Source organism: Salvelinus fontinalis, chromosome 2 (genome assembly GCF_029448725.1).
Source record: "Salvelinus fontinalis isolate EN_2023a chromosome 2, ASM2944872v1, whole genome shotgun sequence".
NCBI lineage: Eukaryota > Metazoa > Chordata > Actinopteri > Salmoniformes > Salmonidae > Salvelinus > Salvelinus fontinalis.
In genome coordinates this window covers 74941788-74966470 of record NC_074666.1, presented here as the reverse complement: position 1 = coordinate 74966470, position 24683 = coordinate 74941788, and the positions used below count along the sequence as shown (strand labels likewise).

General features: G+C 45.5%; 1 protein-coding gene across 1 annotated transcript in view; it reads left to right on the top strand.

Moving 5' to 3' along the window:
• The window catches only part of LOC129825920 (E3 ubiquitin-protein ligase SMURF2-like), a 56167-nt gene that overhangs the window by 12718 nt on the left and 18766 nt on the right, over window positions 1-24683 (top strand). The window contains exons 2-7 of the mRNA XM_055886038.1: window positions 15101-15139; window positions 16898-17006; window positions 21484-21617; window positions 23077-23142; window positions 23940-24024; window positions 24519-24602. Of these exons, the coding sequence (XP_055742013.1) occupies window positions 15101-15139; window positions 16898-17006; window positions 21484-21617; window positions 23077-23142; window positions 23940-24024; window positions 24519-24602 (517 nt within the window). The remainder of the gene's footprint in view (window positions 1-15100; window positions 15140-16897; window positions 17007-21483; window positions 21618-23076; window positions 23143-23939; window positions 24025-24518; window positions 24603-24683) is intronic.

The following is a 24683-nucleotide window of genomic DNA, read 5'->3' as shown; positions in this document are numbered from 1 at the left end:
GACTACTCTCAACATGATTGCACAGCCATCAACTCATTCCATAGTCCTAGAGTTATTGGAACTCTCCAGAATGAGGTCGGTAACCTTATCCTTGTAGAAAGAAGAGGGACTCTGTGTCAGATTTCGGTCTTTTTAACTCTGTGCCTTGTTTGCGAGATTGACCCAGTTATTGTGTAACTGTCTGCTTAATAAGTTGTGGCTTGCTAGGTGGAAAATCATTATGAAAGTACCTTCACCATCCAGGACCGCTCCATTAAAACAATCGCTACAATGGCCCGATGATTCATTGTGGTTTAGCTGGATCAGAGGCCGCAGACACTCCAGCCAGTCAAGTCTAGAGTATGAGGTCAAGGTTTCAATGTGCATTATCATTCAGATGGGATGTGTAATTACAGCCCTGGTCTGACTCATCAGGGGAGGGGCCACAGGTGACTAAAGTGTAATGCACTAGGCTACATCTTACGCCCCAAAAAGTTCAAGGAGCTTTTAAACGCGGCTGTCATATAAGTGGCCATAACCCTTCTCTAAGCGAGAGCAAGAAATAAGATCTCAAAGTCTTGGCCGTGCCTCCTTATTAACCCCATCTCCCTGCACGCTAATCAGAGCTGCCCAGACTTGGAATGATCTCATTATAGCAGCATGGCACAACTCTGCCCACGTCCCTCAATTGCTAAAGCTGGGACAGACATGACACAATGGTGCTGAAACTGGGACAGACATGACACAATGGTGCTAAAGCTGGGACAGACATGACACAATGGTGCTAAAACTGGGACAGACATGACACAATGGTGCTAAAACTGGGACAGACATGACACAATGGTGCTAAAACTGGGACAGACATGACACAATGGTGCTAAAACTGGGACAGACATGACACAATGGTGCTAAAGCTGGGACAGACATGACACAATGGTGCTAAAGCTGGGACAGACATGACACAATGGTGCTAAAGCTGGGACAGACATGACACAATGGTGCTAAAACTGGGACAGACATGACACAATGGTGCTAAAACTGGGACAGACATGACACAATGGTGCTAAAACTGGGACAGACATGACACAATGGTGCTAAAACTGGGACAGACATGACACAATGGTGCTAAAACTGGGACAGACATGACACAATGGTGCTAAAACTGGGACAGACATGACACAATGGTGCTAAAGCTGGGACAGACATGACACAATGGTGCTAAAACTGGGACAGACATGACACAATGGTGCTAAAGCTGGGACAGACATGACACAATGGTGCTAAAACTGGGACAGACATGACACAATGGTGCTAAAGCTGGGACAGACATGACACAATGGTGCTAAAACTGGGACAGACATGACACAATGGTGCTAAAACTGGGACAGACATGACACAATGGTGCTAAAACTGGGACAGACATGACACAATGGTGCTAAAACTGGGACAGACAGGACACAATGGTGCTAAAGCTGGGACAGACATGACACAATGGTGCTAAAGCTGGGACAGACATGACACAATGGTGCTAAAACTGGGACAGACATGACACAATGGTGCTAAAGCTGGGACAGACATGACACAATGGTGCTAAAGCTGGGACAGACATGACACAATGGTGCTAAAACTGGGACAGACATGACACAATGGTGCTAAAACTGGGACAGACATGACACAATGATGCGTAGACACGTGTTACACACTTCAAAACACCCAGTAAAAGCTCTTTATAGTAGACACCTGCACATTATGCCATTCGCTCATGGTTTTTAATCATGGAGCTCAATGTCTGTCAGCGGCACATACAGTGAGCTCCAGAAGTATTGGGGCAGTGACATTTTTTGTTGTTTTGGCTCTGTACTCCAACACTTTGGATTTGAAATGATACAATGACTGTGAGGTTAAAGTGCAGACTGTCAGCTTTAATTTGAGGGTATGTTCATCCATCGAGTGAACCATTTAGAGTTTTGTACATTTTAGGGGACAGAAAGTATTGGGACAAATTCACTTATATTAAAGTGGTAAAAAAGTAAGTATTTGGTCCCATATTCATAGCACACAATGACTACATCAAGCTTGTGACTCTACAAATTTGTTGGAGACATTTGCTGTTTGTTTTGGTTGTGTTTCAGATTATTTTGTGCCTAATATAAATGTATGGTAAATAATATATTGTGTCATTTTGGAGTCACTTTTATTGTAAATACGAATGTTTCTAAACACTTACATTTATTTGGATGATACAATGATTACTAGGGATGCGCCGATATTTCTTGCCAATACCGATATCCAATATTTTCCTTGTCAAAAAAACGATACCGATAACCAAAATGTTTAATTTTAGCGGCCTTTCAGCATTCTAGTATAGTTAACACACGGGCGCAGCGGTCTAAGGCACTGCATTTCAGTGCAAGAGGTGTCACTACAGTCCCTGGTTCGAATCCAGGCTGTATCACATCCAGCTGTGATTGGGAGTCTCATTGGGCGGCGTACAATTGGCCCAGCGTCGGCCGGGGTAGGCCATCATTTGTAAATAAAAATTTGTTCTTAACTGACTTGCCTAGTTAAATAAAGGTTACACACACCACACTGACCAAGAAGTTATTTTGTTGGCATTTACGTATGTCCCCGTTACCAGAAAAACAAAATCAAAACCTATTTATTTCACTTACTTGCTGTGCTATTTCGTTGTTCATTTGTTCAGTCTTTTCATTCTCAACCAGGATTTCATCATACATGTCAAGCAGGGAAGTTTCAGCTCTGTCTGTCCGTGGCCTCTCTTCCTCGGTACGCACTGTCACTGTGTCCGTTTCCATCTTGTCCAGCTGTGTATGTAACATTTCATGTAAACCCTCTTCTGTGTAGCGCTGTATTTTATACGTATGCACGTCAGGTTTTGCACATCGGCATTAAACTAGACATCGGGCCGGTGTTGGCGTTTTTAGCTAATATCGTCCGATTGCGATATGCTCACTGATATATTGTGCATCCCTAATGATTACGGATAATCCGGAATGAATCGTGAGTAATGATGAGTGAGAACATTAGACGCACAAATATCATACCCCCCAAAAATAACTAACCTCCCCAGTTATTGTAATGGGGAGAGGTTAACATGACTTAGGGGTATGATATTTGTGCGTCTAACTTTCTCACTCATCACTATTCATGATATGTTCAGGATTAGTCATGGTAGCATCCACATTATTCTTATTTTCAATACAAGTAACTCCAAAATGACACAATACATTATTTAGCATTCATTTCTATTGGCAACAAAATAATCTGAAACTCAATCAAAACAAACCGCAAATGCATCCGACAAATGTGTAGAGTCCCAAGCTTTATGTAGTCATTGTGTGCTATGAATATGGGACCAAATACTTATCTTTTTACTATTTTAATACACAAGTGAATACTTTTGGTCCTCTAAAATGTGGGGACTGTGTACAAAAAGTTATGTCATTTCTCAACAGTTTACCCAATATGGATGAAAATACCCTCAAATTAAAGCTGACAGTCTGCACCTCAGTCATTGTATCATTTCAAAGCCAAAGGGCTGGAGTACAGGCCAAAACAACAAAGAATGTGTCACTATCCCAATACTTTTGGAGTTCACTGTACCTTATGTTGACAATCAAGGATGACTGGGTCCCCCAAGAATGCATATTAACAGATACACATGTGTGACTAGCCTACATGTTGTGTGTGTGGACTACATTGTCTCTTTTACTTTGAAAACATTATGCCCAAATCATTGGCGATACATAGGGCCTAGGTTACCCTCTTGTTGTGTCTTCACCTATAGGCTTTCAAGGTTAAGGGATAGAGCACATTCATTGTATTACGTTGCTGTTCAGGTGAAAAGAAGAATCAGAGTCTACTCGAGGCAGTGTGATGGTTGGCATGGCCCAAATTGTGGCTTGCTCATGATGTAACCCTCCTCTCAAACAGAGTTGTGAAATCATTTTATGAAACAAACTCAGAGGGAGGAAAATGAAGGGAGCAGCAGTATTTCTCTGCTCCAGGCTGTGGCGGACCTCCATGTCTGTTAAACAGGTTAGTAATATCCCTCTCTCCTCTGTAGCTCTACCCCGGCCTCTCCTCCATTAGTCTACATCAGAAAGTGCAGAGGAGCCAAAGAGCTTTAGAGAGCCATGCAGCCACTCTAAACTGCCCAGTCCCAGCCAACAGTGGTGCAAGCTGGCAGAAGCTGAGTGCTCACTGTTTTGACTCCTCACTAAGCATCAGTGCCGTGGAAGACTTTACTCGACTGGATGGCTTCCTCTCAGGCACATTGTATCACTCAGTGGGAAAAACACATGTAGGCCTACTTACGCAGGGGTACCAAAAATACAGCAAAAAACATGGGGATGAGTTCCTTCATTTTGGTTCTCAAAATAGTTGGTGTGGACTCCTTATGCAATTACACAAGGCCTCATAGAGGAAAGGGTGATGTAAGATGGATGACATGTTCTCACACCAAGAATGTCATCAGCCCATCTGTTTGCATGGTCAGACAGGTTTAGCAGTGAAAGGTTGCTTTACCGACTCTGTGACTCTTGTCTCTCCCGAGTGGCGCAGCGGTCTAAGGCACTGCATCTCAGTGCAAGAGGCGTCACTACAGTCCCTGGTTCGAATCCAGGCTGTATTACATCCAGCTGTGATTGGGAGTCCCATAGGGTGGCACACAATTAGCCCAGCGTCTTCTGGGTTTGGCCGGGGTAGGCCGTCATTGTAAATAATAATTTGTTCTTATCTGACTTGCCTAATTAAATAAAGGTGAAATATATTTTTTAAATAGCGCTTCCCTCATTGTCTTCATCGGGAGAATGGTTCAGTTTGGCAACAATGAATGCCACCTTCCCCCTGGTGGATATTCTCTGAAGTCCAACCAGACATCATGTCACCTGACTGTACAGGTTCTTAGTTTGAGCTCATCAGAACATGTACAGATCTGTCGTCACTTTTCAACACTGCTGTGTTAAGTATGATAATGAGACGTTTCTTGGAGCACATCTCTGATGGTTGAGGTTTGTTTTTTATCTTTTTGTATGTGGAACATTTTGAGTCCTCTGTAATTCCAACATGCGTTTTACACAGTCATTTTACAGTGACTGTGTATTTCACACAGTCATTTTACAGTGACTGTGTGACAGATGTGCCTGATGTCAGCTCCACTGTCCATCAGTGTGTAATAGTAGTTTCGGGGGATCCTATTCAGCTGTATTTATTTTGTGTCCGTAATGTACATCACAGCAGGTTTTCTCCGACCTTCCTCTCCATTCCCTAGTTGTTGCAGGGCTCTACACTGACCTTTTTTATAAGGAGCACGTGTGAAAAATGTAGGCACACGCAAAACAAATTAGGAGTACAATGATAAATATTTGAGATATTAAAGCTAGAATCCTTAATTTATCTAGGCGCGCCTAAATAAAACAATTCCGGTTTCACAGCAAAATATTTAAGTGCGTATGCGAGTGAAATGATCACACTGTAGAACCCTGTGTTGAGAAGACTTCTCCACTTCTAGAGTGTAGGAGATGAAGCATGTCTTTGAATGCTCCTATGATTTTGAGCCTAGTGAAAATAAAAAAAAATTAAAGCCTGCTCTCTGTTTTCCTTATGATCTGAAGTGACAGGTGAGATGATGATATCTTGGTGGTGTTTTTTTCCCCCACATCTAATTTTAAAGCTTTGGAAGTTCCAGCTCAGTTTACAGGCATTAGGAGATTATCCTGGCAGCCTCTTCCCTGATCACTCAGCTCCTACCTAGACTCTTAATATCAGCATTTATTTGCCCAGCAGAAGTCTTATCAGATTAGCATATTTACATAAGTGGATTTCCTAAAATGTAAAAGTTGCCTTAGATGGATATTTAAATTTTCTACCAGTCCATTGGCCCAACCACATTTCCACACTTGCGCTCTGAAGAGTTGGGTTTGATGAAATTCTACTCTGCACTCCCCCACTAACCCCCACCCTGCCCAACTAGGCTACATTCAGGTCTACAGTTAAGTGGTGTGGCAAGGTCTTTAAAAAACAACCCACTTTTTTCCGGAGCAGAGCTGAGTGCACACATAGAGAGGAGTGTCCTGCCCAGCGGCAAACCTACTGAACTGTCCCACTACGCAGGGCTTTCTGGAGCGTGTGGGACGCTCATGTTAGCACAGCCAGCCCAGGCAGACATACCATGACACACAACGCGTAGGCCATATAAATAACCTACCCTCATTTAATGTCTACAACTACCCTATAGAATGTCCATGAAGACTTTATTGTACTGTCTCGATTCCCATCAAACCCTTTTATGTGTGTGTGAGTCATGTTGTCCTGTCACTGTTCCTCTGTGGAGAGGCAATGGAAGCCCCAGCCCAGATAAGACTCACATTCTCTTAGAATGAGAGCCTAGACAGGCCTGGATTTGAGAACCCACCAGCGCCTAATGGGCTGGCTGGAAGCAGAGGGATATTCGCCCTCAAGAGTGGGGAAACCAGGATATGGATCAGGCTGCAGGAGGAAGCGGATTGGTGATTACAGATTAGGACCTGGTCCACCTCCAACACTTGTTGATCTGAACTCTCCCTCTCCTTCCTTCCATCTTTCTTCTCTTTTTTTTAAGGCTCAGTGAAAGAAGGCGTGGTTGGGGGAAAGGAAGCTTTTTTGTTTACAGAAGAACAATGCTGCGAATGAGAGCGCTCAGTCCTGGAGTCAAAACAGGGCTAGAGACAGGCAGGCAGGCAGGGGATAGGGGGGAGGGGGGCTTTCCAGGGAGATGTCAGACTGTCTGGTGGATTGGGTCAGGGCACTGGACTAGGAGAACCAGGTGGAGGGGAAGGGTGGTGCAGGGGTTAGCAGCAGCAGCACTATTGTTTTGGGTGACACAATTATGATTTCACACTGAAAGAGGTTGATTTTGACATGTCCCTCTTTTTCTTTTGTTAAATTCCAGACCTGATTTTGACTTTGGACAGGCTGGTAATGGTGGGTTTTTATAAGGCAGTTCTCTTTTCCCACACCCCCACTTCCTCCTCCTCCACAGGCACTCCAGTGTGATGGTTAACCACAGAGCTGTACACCAGGGCAGCACTGTGAATCCCCTTTTTCCCCACAGCATCCATTTCCCATGTTCCATCCCACTGGGTTATAATTCGAGTGGTAGAGTTTGAGTGTGTGTTTGAGAGAGAGAGAGAGAGAGCTGGAGATGTGTGGGATCCAGCTGAAGTGCCTCCATTTTGTTTTGGTTGGTGATTGTTTGCTCATTCAGTGTGTCATGTGACCTCTCCCTCCCCAGGTGGCCTGAGTGGCGGGGTGCATTGAGTCCCCGGACACTGGGTTTCTTTGTGTCCAGCCCTGGGAGAGACTCACCCACTTCTCTTTCTCCATAGGTGGAACTTTAACTTTACCCCCAAGCTCTCTGCCTGCCTCTAACCTATCTGTTCATCGATTTTGACTGAGAAAGCCAGGAGGTTGTGGTGTTTGCTGACCCCCCCCCCCCCCCCCCCTTTGGGGAATCTACCTAGTTTGGGCTGTGATTTGGAAACCTATGATGTGACTAATAACCCACTGACTGACTGACTGTCCGACAGAAGGAGGACACACAACTCCTCTGCTTCCTATGCTGGAATGCCAGGTGAGGTTCCAGTTTAGTCATTAGATATGTTCCACTTGTTTGTTCCTGTCGGTGCCAATGACTCAGGGCTTGTAGGAGGACATTAAGTGATACCACATCTTTAACAGGATATTAAGAGATGAGGCTTCATGGGTCATAAGAGGGAAGTGTGTGTGGGTGGGTTTCTGAATGTGTGTCCAGCTGCAGCTTCAAATTCCTCTCCAGCTGTTTGGTTGTGGGCCATTTAGATAAGAATGTGGAGTAAATGTAGAATGTGTTAGCCTAAAAGGCTTTTGTCATTTATCAGAGTTGCATGTGATCCCGGTTCCCTATGAAGGCTGTGTGGACAGCCTGGTGATGGAGGGAAGGGCGCGCGGCGTGGTTATCATTAGTATTCAAGCTGTGATATACAGCAGCTATTACTCACTTTGTCACCCCCACAGATACCTTAGTTGACTGATGTTGCAGCGCCGCGCCTGGTACAAGGCTGACACCATTGAATAACTACACTACAAGTCTACTCTGTCCACCCTGTCATATCCACACTCAACTCATTCCACTGCTATACAACCATTAGGAATGCCTCTGAGCCCGCCTGTATTATAGTGTGTGTTTGTTTGTGTGTGGTATTCTTCTCCATTACTGTATTCATAGTTTTAAATGTCAACACTCATTAGCCTACTCCTCTCCTGTTGTGAGCAGCTCAATTGTGCTGTCCTTCCTCCCTGTCAGTCACACTGCAGTCGTTGGGTCTTTGAGCTGCCGGCAGCGCGACCAGAATGAGAAACACAGACACACAGAGAGATCCTTCTCTCAGCCTTGACTCGATACCGCAGTCGCTATGGCGACTGAGGATTTAAGATGCGCCGAGATGCAGAGGATTACGTGATGTTTTTCCGGAGTGTTTAGTAGGGGCAGGCAGGGTGAGAAATGTTTGGAAAATTAGTTTTGCACCAGGGGTGGGTTTTAGACGAGGCTGATATTTTTCCTTCCGCATGGTCATGGCTAGAAGGGAAACTGCTTTTGCCAAATGAACGTCAAAGTATAAAAGTTTTCCTAACCTTAACCTAATTCTCCTAACCTGCTATGTTAATACTCCTAACCTGCTGCATAAGTTCTCCTAACCTTTTGTGTAAGTTCTCCTAACCTGTTACGAAAAATATGACAAAAGCTGTATCCCATCTAGTCAAAACCCTTCCACATGGGTAATAAGGTGGAAGTGGTTAGAATTGTCACTTTTTTTGTGCCATTTTTGACTCTAGCTAGCTCCCTCCCAATCAAACCCCTCACCCTTACTCACTTTGGCAAGTACATTACTCGGTTGTGCAAAAAATCGCAACTCCTTGAGAACAGCATTTTCTTAAAAGTGGACATGGGAAATAAATTATGTGATTCTAACTAACCAAAATCTATTTCTATATTTTATATTATATATATATATTTTATATTTTATATTTTTTCTCCAGGATTGTGAGTGTAGTGCTTTTTGTGTCTGTGTGTGTAAGTGCCCATGATGTTGCATATATTTACGTGTGTGTCAAATCAATTTTAATTGGTCACATACACATATTTAGCAGATGTAATTGCTGGTGTAGCGAAATGCTTGAAATGTGTGTGTGTGTGTGTGTGTGTGTGTGTGTGTGTGTGTGTGTGTGTGTGTGTGTGTGTGTGTGTGTGTGTGTTTTTGTGTGTGTCTGTGTGTGTCTGTGTCTGTGTCTGTGTGGCCATGTTTATGTGCCTGGATGGAGAGAGCTATATATTTGTCAGTGTGTGAGTATGAGAAAGTGCGCCCGGCGTGACCAATAAAAATAGATTTACGATGCCGCCCTGTAGGTGCAAGCTGGCCGGTTTCCTTTTCTTAGGGACGACTCCTGTCATCAGGACAGACTTCCTATAAACCCATACATTTAAAGAATTCTGTGTGCTGGCAGGAAATGGGGACAATGATTTAACTTTATGTCATTAAACAAAGCTATCGTGACAGAAAGGAGATTAAATGGGGGTGTTCCGTAGGTTGGATCATATGGCTAATATATTTCTGTCAGCGATATGGTGTTTGCTATGTTTCTTCAGTGGCTTATGGACCGTTTAATGCAATATTCTGTGTTGGTGAGATGGGATGTGCAACCATTCTCTTTCTCCAGGGTGGTTCTCTGACTGTCCCCCCACAGTTCTCTTCCTTGTTCTACATTCAGATCCTCCCATCAGTTATTTTCTATTTAGAAACTACTTGTAAATACACTATCTCACCAAAAGTATGTGGACACCCCTTCAAATTCTTGATTCTGCTGTTTCAGCCACATCGTTGCTGACAGGTGTACAAAATCAAGCACACAGCCATGCAATCTCCATAGATCCAACATTGGCAGTAGAATGGCCTGTACTGAAGAGCTCAGTGACTTTCAGTTCATCAAATTTCTGCCCTGCTAGAGCTGCCCTGGTCAACTGTAAGGGCTGTTATTGTGAAGTGGAAACGTCTAGGAGCAACAACGGCTCAGCCGCGAAGTGGTAGGCCACACAAGCTCACAGAACGGGACCGCCGAGTGCTGAAGCGCTGAGCATGTAAAAATCGTCTGTCCTTAGTTGCAACACTCACTACATAGTTTCAAACTGCCTCTGGAAGCAACTTCAGCACAAGAACTGTTTGTCTGGAGCTTCATGAAATGGGGTTCCATGGCTGTGCAGCCGCACACAAGCCTAAGATCACCATGCACAATGCCAAGCGTCGGCTGGAGTGGTGTAAAGCTTGCCACCGTTGGACTCTGGAGCAGTGGAAATGCGTTCTCTGGAGTGATGAATCACATTTCACCATCTGGAAGTCCAACGAATGAATCTGGGTTTGGTGGATGCCAGGAGAACGTTACCTGCCCCAATGCATAGTGCCAACTGTAAAATTTTGTGCAGGGGGAATAATGGTTTGGGGCTGTTTTTCATGGTTCGTGCTAGGCCTCTACGTTCCAGTGTAGGGAAATATTAACGCTACACCATACCATGACATTCTAGACGATTCTATGCTTCCAACTTTGTGGCAACAGTTTGGGGAAGGCCCTTTTCTGTTTCAGCATGACAATGACCCTGTGCACAAAGCGAGGTCCATACAGAAATAGTTTGTCGAGATCGGTGTGGAAGAACTTGATTGGCCTGCTCAAAACCCTGACCTCAACCCCATCAAACAATTTTGGGATGAATTGGAACGCCAACTGCGAGCCAGACCTAATCGCCCAACATTAGTGTCCGACCTCACTAATGCTCTTGTGGCTAAATGGAAGAAAGTCCCCGCAGCAATGTTCCAACATCTAGTGGAAAGCCTTCCCAGAAGAGTGGAGGCTGTTATAGCAGCAAAAGTGGGACCAACTCCATATTAATGCCCATGATTTTGGAATGAGATGTTCGACGAACACGTGTCCACATACTCTTGGTCATGTAGTGTATGTAACACCATGAGAAGTATTAAACAACCATCATCGGGGAAACATTTAAGAGCGTGGCTGTTTGACATTCAGATTTACACACGAGAGGCACCTCTCAGCTACCATGGGAAAGAGCCCTTGAGAAATCACTAACTAACAAAAATGTGGCCAGAAGGAGTGACAGTGAGGTACAAACCAAGGGTCCCATAACCCTTTGTATTCATGTAAGATTCAATAATAATGAATCCTCTCCCTGTAAAAGTATAAAGCAGAGCCGAGCGGTTCAGCCCTCCGTCCCATAAGGGGTGACACCCCTGAAGAGTGGACCGGGACAATGTGTACCGTCTAGCAGGTTCATCTCCGGGCTCCTACTGCAGTCAGTCTGTCCGTCCATCCAAGGGGGAAGCCTGCTGAGCCGCTGGCATAGAGCCTGATCTGATCACGGCGTTCCCTTTCCTGGGGTCAACCAGCGCTCACATTATCTGGAGCCCGCCATGTTTAGCCACGATAGGTTAATTTAGCTGCCCTTCTCTGGGAAAACCCATCAGACAGTCAGGGCCAGACTCACGGAAATATGGGTACATCATTATAGTTTACAGCCGGTCTTCACTCTCTAGTTTACTACGTGATCAGTCAGACTATCTGCTCATTACCTGCATAACATTGACCTACCTATCCTACCACTTATATTGGTGGTTAGGCTATATATTGACTAAAGGAGAGGCAGTTGGCCCATGGTGTCTGAGTTTACGCTTGTCTGTATGTAATGTAGGTCCCTAGAAAATCTGTTTTATTTTTTTTTGCTTGATTCCGTATTCTCTGTTTAGTTTTTCAAGGTTTCTGTTTTCCCCTGTTTTTTTCTCGTTTTCACTCTCCAAATCAAACTTTTTTTAAAATAGAAAAACAACTAAATTGGATGTTGTAAGTCCACAACACTGCTTAAACCACATCAGGAGACCACTTGAGGTCTGTGACATTTTTTATAAATGTAGATTTTGGGGTGTAGCACATAGCAAGAGGCTATTATTTAGTGTTATTCTTGTGGTGTATGTGATGGTAGAATTTGCTAAACAATTTTTTTGTATTATTTATTTCACCTTTCTTTAACCAGGTAGGCCAGTTGAGAACAAGTTCTCATTTACAACTGCCACCTGGCCAAGATAAAGCAAAGCACAAACAACACAGAGTTACACATGGAATAAATACCCACTAGATTAATGCAAATAATCCATTTAAGCATAGGTTACTTTTAATGGAGAAGGTTTTTTGGAAAGCCTTTCCATCTACCAGAAGACTTTTCATTAGCATCATCGCTATCGACTACACAAAATGGTAGACGCGCTCACTGCGCAATACACAGATGGGGAATTCTCGTTAACTCTTCAGAAAGTTGCAGGAAATACATATCACTGATGTATTCTGTTCATGTCTTATGTATGATAAGCTTGCTCAAATTAATTAATTTTCAATACATTTAGTTGATTCCCTACTAAGTTCAGTAAAACATTTATATGGTTGAATTCTGTTTTAATGTCTGGATACTGTAATTCCATCCCCGTTCTCCTCATCGCAGATTTTACAGGGCCCTAGTAATGAGAACTCCTCTCATGTTCTGATGGTTGGCTTACATTGGATGATGATTGCTGCCCGGTGCTCCATTCATGTCCTGCAGTCTATCTCATCATTGGCTTCTCTGCTGCCATTGTCTGGTTATCTCTGTAATTTCAGTGGTTTTGTCTTGGGTCTGCTGTGCTCGGCTGTAATTCGGTCTGTTCTATATTTTACATATATAAGTGTTGTGTTGTTTTCCTGCTGTATTGATGGCTAGGTTTAATGGTATGCTTACAGAAGGCCCGTTGGTTTTCATGTCCCGGTCAGAGGGACATTACTGCAAGTTCTGGTGTTCCGTGATGTGTCATTTCTCTACCACAGTCAGACAGGCCTACTGTGTCACCGGCCTCCTCTCTCTTCCCTTTTCCTCTCTCCCAGTTTACATTTGGCTATATGAGACTCACCATTGCCCTTTCTCACTGGGACTCCCTGTAACGATTTAACTGTTCATGTCCATTTCCTGTAGCTTTGCTCTGCTGCAGCTGTGAAAATACAGAAAATTACCAGCTTTGAGAGTCCATTTCTTTTGATTAAATCATCTATTTTTGAGAAACACACTATGTAGCTAGTTTTCAGTACCCAGCGTATGTCGTTCTGTCCATATTTGGTTGTAAAAGAAGCAAGACCTGAATAGTGATATCACCGAGTGCTGTTACCTGATTCTTACAACTCCTCACCCCCTCACAGCACCTCACACCCCGACATTCTCTCTCTCTCACACCTCTCTGCCTGTAAATAATTAATTAGATCACTGGAGCTAGAGCGGGTGTGCAGAGCGAGGTGTTGTGGACCCTTTCAGGGGCCTGTGGTGTGTGTGACTGGCATACAGTGTGTGTGTGAGACTGACTGAGAGAGATGCATACCAGATGTTTGAGTAATGAGGTGGGTTTCACTGGAACGGAACACATTCCCAGGGATGTTTGCTGGAAGAAATTCTTCCTCGTCTGTCGAGCATGTTCTCCCTTCCCATCCCCCAAGAGGGTTTAGATTCGGTTAAGACCTACTTTTCTCCCTCCTCTCCATCTTAATGGTGTAATTTTCATTAAACCCAGAAACCCTTTGTGTGTGCTGAGTGTATCAGTAAACACCATGTGTAGATGTTTGTGTTTCACACTGCGGTCTGTGATTTGTGTGTTTAATTCAGTCCATGGCACTCTAAAATGGTGTTCTGTTCCCTCTCATATGTTGTTTCGGCTCAGACCTTAATTGATTTAGGAGTCAGGTTATGTTTCACATGCAGTGTAAGCACTGTGGTTCTCCCTGTGTTTAGCTGTGGGTGGGTAGGGAGGGGCAGATGAATAGCGGTGGTTGTAGATTCAATGGCTTAGGCTGCTGTCTGCCCCTATGGGCCTGCCTTTGTTTATTTGTGTTAACAAAGTAAAGTCTGGACACACCTGCATGTGAGCGGGTCTCTGTAGAGAGAAGACACACAAACGGCCTCGGGGGGCCCCCAGACATGAGACAGATTTCATCTCTCAAAGATCTGAAATCGACTCACATGGCAACTATGGACGGCTGTCGCACCGCAGCTGGCGTCTATGGGGGTGGTATTGAACAGCGCTGGTAGTGAGCATAGTGGGTGGATTTTGATCAGTGGGATGTGACCGGGATGGCCCAAAAAATACATAGACCAAATACACAAAGGTAGTTGAAGTACAATAGAAAGGCCATTCTTGCCTGTGGCTGTGTCTGTACTGAAGCGGACCAGAGGGACTGGGCCTGGGCCGGGGCTGAGTAAGTGACTGAGTGTGTGTCGGTGGCTCCAGACACCCAGGTGGCCGTTCATCCAGGCCCAGTGGAGGGTGTTTAAGTGGCTCTGCCTCCTTGCCTCAGCAGCCCCTCCATGGTTCTCACTGGGGATCTGCCCAATCTACTGCTCTGCTGCTGCAGACTGGCTGCTGTGGGGAAGAGTATGCCCCTCCCTTTTAATAGTTCATATTGAATTCATGTGCGAATGCCCAATGATTCAGCATGTCGCCAACAAGTGTCCATATGCACTATCGTCAAGTTACTTTCTTGATTGAGTTGCTGTTAATCAACTACTATAGCTATAAAGCATGTTGATGCTGGTCTATTTTCTGGAGCGGAACAGGAGAGTTCCTCATGTCATTGATTTATCACCTGGTTGTCAGCTTATGATCAGTACACACACTCAAATGTAGAGATATAGGGTCTGGCACAATCCAGTCTGGCTAAATATATATGTTCATGTGTTTTCTCTATCACCTAAAAGTCACATTACTTGTCTTACATTACACATTATAAAAGAAATGCTCTTGCTGCTTATGTAATGTAGCCAGGGCTATCCATATCCAAGATGGAGCGCTTTGCGATTCAGTTCCCTGAGCAGCAGTGTATCACTTCAGCCCTGCACAAACCTCTCCCTTGGCAGTGATGTAACCACACGATCACAACAGCTTGTCAGTGTGTAATATGTGTCTATCTGCAACGATTAAAAATAACACCTCATTCTCCTCTTCTCTTTCAGTCCTCTGTGCCAAAAACCTGGTGAAGAAAGATTTCTTTCGTAAGTAACCCAGTGAAAGCTGTGTTTCTGATCCTCGACTCCATGTTAAATGGCTTTATAGTTTCATAGTCAGGGGGCTTGAGGGCTTTGATGTCTGCAGTGTGAGATATGTATCCCCTGTGAGAAATGTGAAATGTGGGTCAGTTTGAGCTGATTAGAGGGCCTGCTGCCAGCAGCTAGAGTTCCCTACCAGCAGAACGCCATGCTAACACACTTAACCCACTACTACACTACACCAGCAAAGAGGAAAGGGTTAGTAGCATGTAATGTTACTACTGATAAGTTTGTGGGGAGAAAGATGAGCTCACCACGTCACAATGATGTAGCTTATTATCAATATTAGCCAATCAAACTACTAATAAAACTAGGACTATTTTATTCCCTTTGTTTCATTCACATTTCATGCATTGAGTCACACAGGTATGAAATATCTCTTAAAGGATCGGACCCTTTTTTTCAATTTTCGCCTAAAATGACATACCCAAATCTAACTGCCTGTAGCTCAGGACCTGAAGCAAGGATATGCATATTCTTAATACCATTTGAAAGGAATCACTTTGATGTTTGTGTAAATGTGATATTAATGTAGGAGAATATAACACATTAGATCTGGTAAAAGATAATACAAAGGGAAAAAACAAGTTTTTTCTTTGAAATGCAAGAGAAGGGTCACAATTTATTTTTCCAGGTTAGGCGCAATTTCAGTGTATGTGCAAGTGTATGTGCAGTTTTTTTGATTGATCCAATGAACCATTGTATTTCTGTTCAAAATGTTGTATTAAGTCTGGCCAAATGTGCCTAATTGGAGCAATTCTGTAGAGGTTAAGTATGGGATATCAATAAAACGTTTATACCGTCATTTAAAGCTAGTCCATTTCAGAGTGAAACAGCACAGCATAGCATTTCAGTGTGTGCTAGGTGTCCATAGTGGCCCCAGTGTTTGGGTGTGTTTGGGTCAGGCTGTCATGGAGAGTGAGTGTGTTAAGGTCCCTCACTCAGGTGGTTTCTCTGGTGCCCATTCCTCCCATTCCAGCACTCAGGGGCTGAGTAAACACTCACTCAGTCAGGGCCTGGGTGGAGAGAACTCTGCCTTGTGTGGCAGCAAGGCAGGCTTGTCTCTGTGGGATGGTGTGTTTATGTATAGGGAGAGATGTATTTCTAAGTGCAGTTTGTTTTGTTTGTGTGGGCCTGCATGGCATATGTGTGTGTGCGTGTGTCTGTGAGCTTGTGTATCCACCACACCCAGGCTATGTGCAGGTAAATGTCATCCAACAGGTCCCTCAGGTCTGTCTATTAGTGTCAATGTCATGTCCACCCGTATCTCTAGATATCTGTCACTCGGCTCAGGTTCAGTCACACTATCAGATTCACACATCAGCCATTCCTAGACTGTCATAGAATGTTATTCATCAAACGTAGTTTTCTTCAGGTAACCTCTTTTCCCCCTTTCAGAAACCGGATAGTCTCACTTCCATCTGCATAATGAAATCATCAAATAATGATGGAGTGATGCCTGTAACATTTTCTCCTAGTACAGCCTGTCCTTGGCCAGGCCAGTGTGCTGAGGCTGTGTGCTGAGGCTGTGTGTGTGTGTCTCTGTGTGTGTGTCTCTGTGTGTGTGTCTCTGTGTGTGTGTGTGTGTGTGTGTGTGTGTGTGTGTGTGTGTGTGTGTGTGTGTGTGTGTGTGTGTGTGTGTGTGTGTGTGTGTGTGTGTGTGTGTGTGTGTGTGTGTGTGTGTGTGTGTGTGTTCCCCTGTAGGCCTCCCTGATCCCTTTGCCAAAGTGGTGGTGGACGGCTCAGGACAATGTCACTCCACAGACACCGTGAAGAACACCCTCGACCCCAAGTGGAACCAGCACTACGACCTGTGAGTCCCCTCATCACTCAACTAACATAATGGATAGCGCAGCGCTTGCGCTTGACATACCATCCATATAGAAGCAGCTGTGACTAGATGTGAAACCGTGTATATAACAGAAACCTTACCATAACCTGCTGATTTAGTAATGAACCAGCATTCTGCTGAACTGTGGCCCCTCTCTATAACTATCACCAGTGCCCTCTATGCTATATCTACACCAGTGGAGGCTGCTGAGGGTAGGACTGCACATAATAATGGCTGGAACAGCGTGACTGGAATGGCATCAAACACATGGAAACCATGCATTTGATACCATTCCGCTCCAGCCATTATCATGAGCCCGTCCTCCCCAATTAAGGCGCCACCAACCTCCTGTGATCTATGCATTCCCTCACCCAACTCCAATGTGCCAAGTGGACATCAGGGATGTGTCACACATTGATTCTGCAGGATCTGAATGCCTTACAGTAAGCTGTGTTTATGTCTGTCCTCTCACTTATCTGTAGGCCAGCAATGACAATTCCACTGAGGTAGTTAACGTGAAAAAGAAAAACATTTAAATAGAACCGTGGGGAGGGAAACTAATCTCAGAAGCCTTTTACCTTTTGGGCAGAAATATATGCATGTCTTGTTGCACCCATGTCGCTTTTCCCAAGGACTGCTTGTCTTGTGAAAACAACCTGGAAAAAGAGGGGGGGGTGAAAGTTTCCAGTATTTTCCCAGTGTTTATCCAGACGCCACGCGTAGCTAACAGAAAGAGGAAGCACATGTCTCCATTTGTTTGGTTGCTCAGGATACCAGACCCTCTCCCAACATGGCTGTTTAATTAGTTGTTCATGTCCCGTTTGACAGGAGGGAAACACAGCCCTCAGTCAGTCAGTCAGTCAGTCAGTCAGTCCCACTGTAGAGGAGAGAGAGTGCTGGACATGGTGATGGATGGGAGGACATCGACCTATGTACTCCCAAGATGGAGCCAAATGCACGCACACACACCTCTCCAGGTTTTTTTTATCACCTGGAACCTGCCTGTGTTTCTTCCTGTTAATGACTATGTTAAACCTTTAGGTGCCCTCCCTCTGTGTGTCAGAGTTAAGGATTACTACTCCATGCTAAGGCACATGGACTCTCCTCAGTGTGTGGAGTCTAATTGACTGAGGGTAGCTGAGCACACACTAATTGACTGGGGGTAGCTGAGCACACATATTCAAATGGTGTCTGAAACACCAGGTGCTCACACTCAGCAGAGCCAGAAAAGCCTTTGCTTAATTGGCACTGAAGCTTTTTTCCATTGGTTGTATGTGCACAGCGTGAGGAAGTGTATGTGCTCATGGCAACATTGACACGTCAGGGCCTCCTCAGTGGTGCTGTCAGTGGTCAGACCAACAGACTGGCCCGTGACTGCTGACCCCAGCCAGCATTGTTGCGGAAGTGGCCTGTATGCCAAGGATAACAGACTGTGTCTCGCTGGCAAACTGCCTCTCCTCGACTCCTATCCAGCCCAGTTAAAGTATGTGGAGCAGACAGACTGGACTGTAATACGGCTCTGTAGCCCTATTAGGGACAAACCAGGGGACAAACCTATCAGTTTCTTGTGCAGCACGCTTCAAACTACATTTATACTAAGAAGTATAATATATTAATGAATATGTCAAATAACATTTTATTTGTCACATTTTTCGAAAACAACAGGTGTTGACAAACAGTGAAATGCTTACTTACGGGCCCTTCCCAACAACGCAGAGAGAAAGAAAATAGAGAAATAATAGACAGGTAAAACACGTAATAATAAATACACAATGCATAACGATAACTTGGCTATGTACATTGGGATACCAGTACCAAGTCGTTGTGCAGGGGTACGAAGTATTTGAGGTAGATATGTACATAGGTATAAAGTGACTAGGCAACAGGATAGATAATAAACAGTAACAGCAGCGTAAGTGATGAGTCAAAAGAGTTAGTGCAAAAAGGCTCAATGCAGGTAGTCCAGGTAGCTGTTGGTTAACTATTTGTCTTGGGAGTAGAAGCTGTTCAGGGTCATGTTGGTTCCAGACTTTGTTCATCGGTACTGCTTGCCGTGCAGTAGCAGAGAGTCTATGACTTGGGCGACTGGAGTCTTTGACAATTTTGAAGGCCTTCCCATGACTGGCAACTGCTTGTCATCCAACCGCAATGTGCTACAAGGGGTAGTGCGAACGGCCCAGTACATCAAGTACCGAGTTCCCTGGCGTCCAGGTCCTGGATGGCGCCTTGCAGTCGGATGCCAAGCGGTGGTGCAACTGTATAACCTTTTGAGGATCTGAGGGCACATGCCAAATCTTTTCAGCCTCCTGAGTGGGAAGAGGTGTTGTCGTGCCTTCACGACTGTGTTGGTGTGTGTGGACCATGATAATTTCACCACTCCACTACAGCCCCGTGGATGTGGATGGGGGCATGTTCAGCCCTCCGTTACCTGTTTTCTGGCACCATACTGCCAGATCTTGGACTTCCTCCCTATAGGCTGTCTCATCGTCATCTCTGATCAGGCCAACCACCGTCGTGTCGTCAGCAAACTTAATGATGGTGTTGGAGTTGTGCGCGGCCATGCAGTAGCGGGCGAACAGGGAGTACAGGAGGGGACTAAGCACGCACCCCGTGTTGAAGGTCAGCGTGGCGGATGTGTTGTTGCCTACCTCCACCACCTGGGGGTGGCCCGTCGGGAAGTCCAAGATCCAGTTGCAAAGGGAGGTGTTCAGTACCAGGGTCCTTAGCTTAGTAATAAACTTGGAGGGCACTATGGTGTTGAACGCTGAGCTATAGTCAATGAACTGTATGCATGGTTCAGTGTTGCTTGCCTCGAAGCGAGCATAGAAGGCATTTATCTCGTCTGCTCACGTCACTGGGCAGCTCGTGGCTGGGTTTCCCTTTGTACCCCTTAATAGTTTGCAAGCCCTGCCGCATCCAACGAGCGTCAGAGCCGTTGTAGTAGGATTCTATCTTAGTCTTGTATTAGCAAATTTCCTGTTTGATGGCACGTTGGAGGTTGTAGCAGGATTTCTTATAAGCGTCCGGAATACTGTCCTGCTCCCTGAAACCGGCAGCTCTAGCCTTTAGCTCAGTGCGGATGTTGCACTTATTAATGATGACGGTGACTGATGTGGTAACCTCCTCAATTTTATTGGATGAATCGCGTAGCATATTACAGCCTGTGCAAAACAGTCCTGTAGCTTAGCATCTGCTTCGTCGGACCACTTCCGTATTGTGCACGTCACTGATATATAATGATGAGATGTTAATTCATCTCCTATAACTTCATAGATACAAATATTGGGATGAAAAGACACATGCACAATGTTGTGTTCCCATAGCCTGGCCCAGGCCCTTGTTCCTCTCTGTCCCATCTCTGCTGCTATGGGGACAGGGGGACCAGGTGGTGGTAGTGTCCCCAGGTCCCAGCTGGTCCTGTTCTGCCTGCTGAGGAAGTGTGACAGCCTGGCCTGCCTAGCCCCAACTGCCATGCAATATGCCATATACTGTAACTAAACCAACCAGAGACATAACATAGAGATGGCCTAAGAGGAGAAACTCTTATCTTATCTTATCTTACAAGTAATCATATTATCTGAGAGTTTGTTATGTTTGGCATGTGTATAGTGTATGTAAACATACTGTATCTTGTTTTGAAAAACTTAATCCAATGTCTAGTCTACTGCCCTTATTATTTGATCAAATAATCATATCCAGATCTGTGTTGGATGTAATAATTCCCCCCTACAAATCTGTCCTGCATTCTAATGCTCTCAGATAGCACCCCAGACAGGCATTTGGCTTCCACTCAAAATGTCCAGACATCTTACTCACAGCCCCATTGTTTCACATCCCTTTAGTTTCGGTAAGCAGCATGATAATTATAGTGGGATGCAGTCTGCTAACTGTATGGATGATTAATTTTACACTGAGGAAGGGAACTGGGCAGAACAGATGTGCCACGTCAGGTTCACGTAGTGTGAGTTTAATACCCAGGCCTCGACTGACACACACAGATTGATAACAGAGGCAGTCAGGGAGTAATATCATGGTTCAACTGTTCACTCGCCTTCTTTTCCTCACTTACACTATCCCTCTTTCTATCTCTCGTTCAGCCTCTCCTCCTCCCTGTCTCTTTCATTTCTCTCTCTCCCTCTGGGTGATTTTGGGTCGAAGGGCTGCCTTTGGATGATTTATGACTCACAGGATCTGTCTTCGTTCGTCCGTCTCGTACCCAGACTCTCGGGGTCGGGAGTCGCACATTCACAGACGTCGGGCGGAAAATCCCTCTCAGACACCACCTGACTGTGTTCTTGTGGGGACGCAGCCCGCGGTGACAGGCAGCCGCGAGCGGATGTGTGCCTCCCCAGCGGGGACATCCAGGCAAAGACTGGCCTATTGGAACAGTGCATTCACGCGGGCTTTAGTAACATCTACAGTACATTGTTAGTGACTGGTCACTCTCTTCTCTCCTCAGATATATTGGCAAGTCTGACTCCATCACCATCAGCGTGTGGAACCACAAGAAGATCCATAAGAAGCAGGGGGCTGGCTTCCTGGGCTGTGTACGCCTTCTATCCAACGCCATCAACCGCCTCAAAGACACCGGCTGTAAGGACTACCTGATTGAATTAGTGTGCGTGTGTGTGTGTGTATTTAATGCTGTGAGGTAATGTCTGTCTAGTGACCCATTGTCTGTCCCACAAGCGGAGTCACAGGCTAGCGGAGTCACAGGCTAGCGGAGTCACAGGCTAGCAGAGTCACAGGCTAATAATCCCCTTCTCCTGTCACAGTGACACATTGAGCTGTACCCTCACAAGTGCGCACACTCTCTCCCTATTCCTGACAGGGCACAGACCAGGTTGTGAGAGGGGTCACATTCTGCAGTGCCAGAACAGGAAAAGACAATCAGCATCAGCCCACAATCACTGTAAACGTGTCATGTCAGAAGCGAATGGCTAAATGAGATTGAGGCTTGGCGCTCCAAGCCAACGCAGCAGTGGCAGCCAGACAGGGACCCAGTGATGGCTTTACCAAAGTGCCTCCCCCTCCCACTGTATGTATACTATGCTGATAGGCCTGCTACGGTCTTGTAGACGGAAAAAGGAGAAAATCCCACTGCTTTTCCTAGAAGCCCCTGACACTTGTTTTCCTGGAAAACCCGAACCCTTTGCCTCAGCTGTGAGTAGTTTGCCTCTGCATTTCCTCTCATTCCCCCCTCCTCACGCCCTCCACCCTCGTCTGTCCCATAGACTGGCAGCATGCATGCGCCACAGTGACTAACCTCCGTTTATCTCGGTCTACAAATCTAGACAACCGTTCATTTTACTCAGACATGCATAATTGTACAGCTATTTAAATGTAAGCATAGATTTGTTATGTCCCTCGGTTGTGGTCTTATTCAAGTGTATGTTTGTCATTTTTTCGCTTGTGCTTTTTGCAGCTGTTCCACTGTGTCCTGTCCACAGGCGTTTTAGGGGGCTTTGGGTTTGTGTGTGCACGCTCATTGCCCCAGTCTTGTAATGGTTTGACCGACCATGTTTTGGTCCCTGTTTAGTCTAGACGCACATCCTGAGCTGATCTGCATGACACTCAGACAACAGTGAACAGATAGTGGCATTTCTCATGTCTGCAGGCAACGTGGTATTCCTGACATTTTTTTTTGCTTTGTTTTTCAGCCTAGGCTGAGAACGTAGACAAAGAGTTTCCAGACATTGGCAGGGGTTCATGTCCATGTTCAGTCTGGGTGGAATAGTGCCGGCTTTGTGCAGAGATTTGTCAAATGTTTGACCTCTGTAGTGAACTGCAGGCTTCTCGGTACCGATGCTCAGTGATTTTTTTACGGCCCATGGCCACTCCACAGACCATCTGTTCCAGTGCATATCCCATACCCAGCCTCCAAGGGAGGGGGGAGAGAGAGGAATTCACTGTGGGTGATGTAAACGATACAGAGCAAAGGGACTTGTCTGCGGGGACAAAAACCCTCCCAACACATGCTAGTTTACATGTCTCTCAGACAGTGATCGATCCCCCTTTCCTCTCTCTCCTCCTTCCCCTCTCTCCTCCACAGATCAGAGATTGGACATGAACAAGCTGGGCCTCAATGACAGTGACACAGTGAGGGGTCAGATAGTGGGTGAGTACAGCAGTGACCAGCAGGCCACACAGACTTTCACCACGGACTCACGTACATTCACGTAACACTGTTATGTACCTGAAGTGTTACCACTCCATTATTAGAACCTCAGGCTAACCACAGTTGTTTTTATAATGCTGATAAGACCTCACTACACCACCACGCATAGAAAGAGGACTAGGAAAGAGAACAAGAAACCCTCCCAACACCATGTAGTCTCTCTCCAGTAACCTGAGCCTGCAGAGGGACTTATTTTCCCAGTGATTTGTTGGTGTGTAAAGCGTTGAGCGCTGGCCCTGAGCGTTTCGAGCGCCTCCCTCTGACTTCAGACGGCCCGCATTTCCATCTGCACCACAGGGCCTGGTGACAGACAGTCACAGCACCTCTGACCCACCAACATGAGCACTGAACAGCCTGGGTGGTAGCAGAGAGGCCAGGGTTAGCTAGCTACAGTAGACAGAGTCTAGCATTAATACGTGCCCTCCACTCACTTCTTGGGTCCTTTCCAGAACTGGGATTCGGAACTGGTCAGGCCACTGTCAGAGTGCAGACGGCTGGTACTTCTACTTCCAGACACGATCATCTTGTCACGCACAAGAGGATTTGACCATGTGATCCTCTTAAAAATGGATTCCTCATTTAGCCCTAAATAACATCATTACAGTATTGCATTACAGCAATTCACAGTTTTAAAATAATTCTGTTTTAGTCTCTGGTATGAGAGGACATGAATAAAGTGAGATTCTACCACCCAGTCATTCTCCTATGTGTATCTGAATGTGTCTGTGTGTCCAAAGTGAGCCTGCAGTCCAGAGACAGAATAGGCACAGGAGGCCCAGTGGTGGACTGCAGCCGTCTGTTTGACAATGACCTGCCAGACGGGTGAGTACCATACCCACCAACACACCACAACCCCATTTAACATTTGTCCGTACTGGACAGTGGACCCACTATCACCACATCATACTCTCACAGCAGGGCCAGTCTGAGCCTATCATAACCACACTGCCCCACAACCAAAAGTGTTCCAGACAGCATGTGGTGCGGTGTCCCAGACTCCAATCTAAGTAGCCAGAGGCTCTGCTGTTCAGACACTTCACCAGCTTAGCACGACTGACCTCAGCACTGAGCCAATGATGTTAGCTGGGGTTAGGTAGTCTAGTCTGGGGTTGGTGTGCGCCAGAGGAATTGGGTGAGCAGATGGGAGACTGCGTCCTATTAGCTAGCAAGAAGCTCTGTGGGGAATATCTGGGTCATGTTTAGTAGGGGGAAATGTTTTGAAACAGAGTGAAACAGGAGGTACTACCTGAACTTGGTTGCCCTCAATGTCCACTCACTGCTTTGTACGTGTGTGTGTTTGTATCTGCTGCATCCAGCTGGGAGGAGCGGAGGACTGCGTCTGGCCGAATCCAGTACTTGAACCACATCACACGCACCACACAGTGGGAGAGGCCTACCAGGTGAGTCAGCCTGGCCTCAAAGTCTTGATGTAACTTAGTAAATGTAAATCTGTGACACTCAAATTAGTATGATATGTTTGT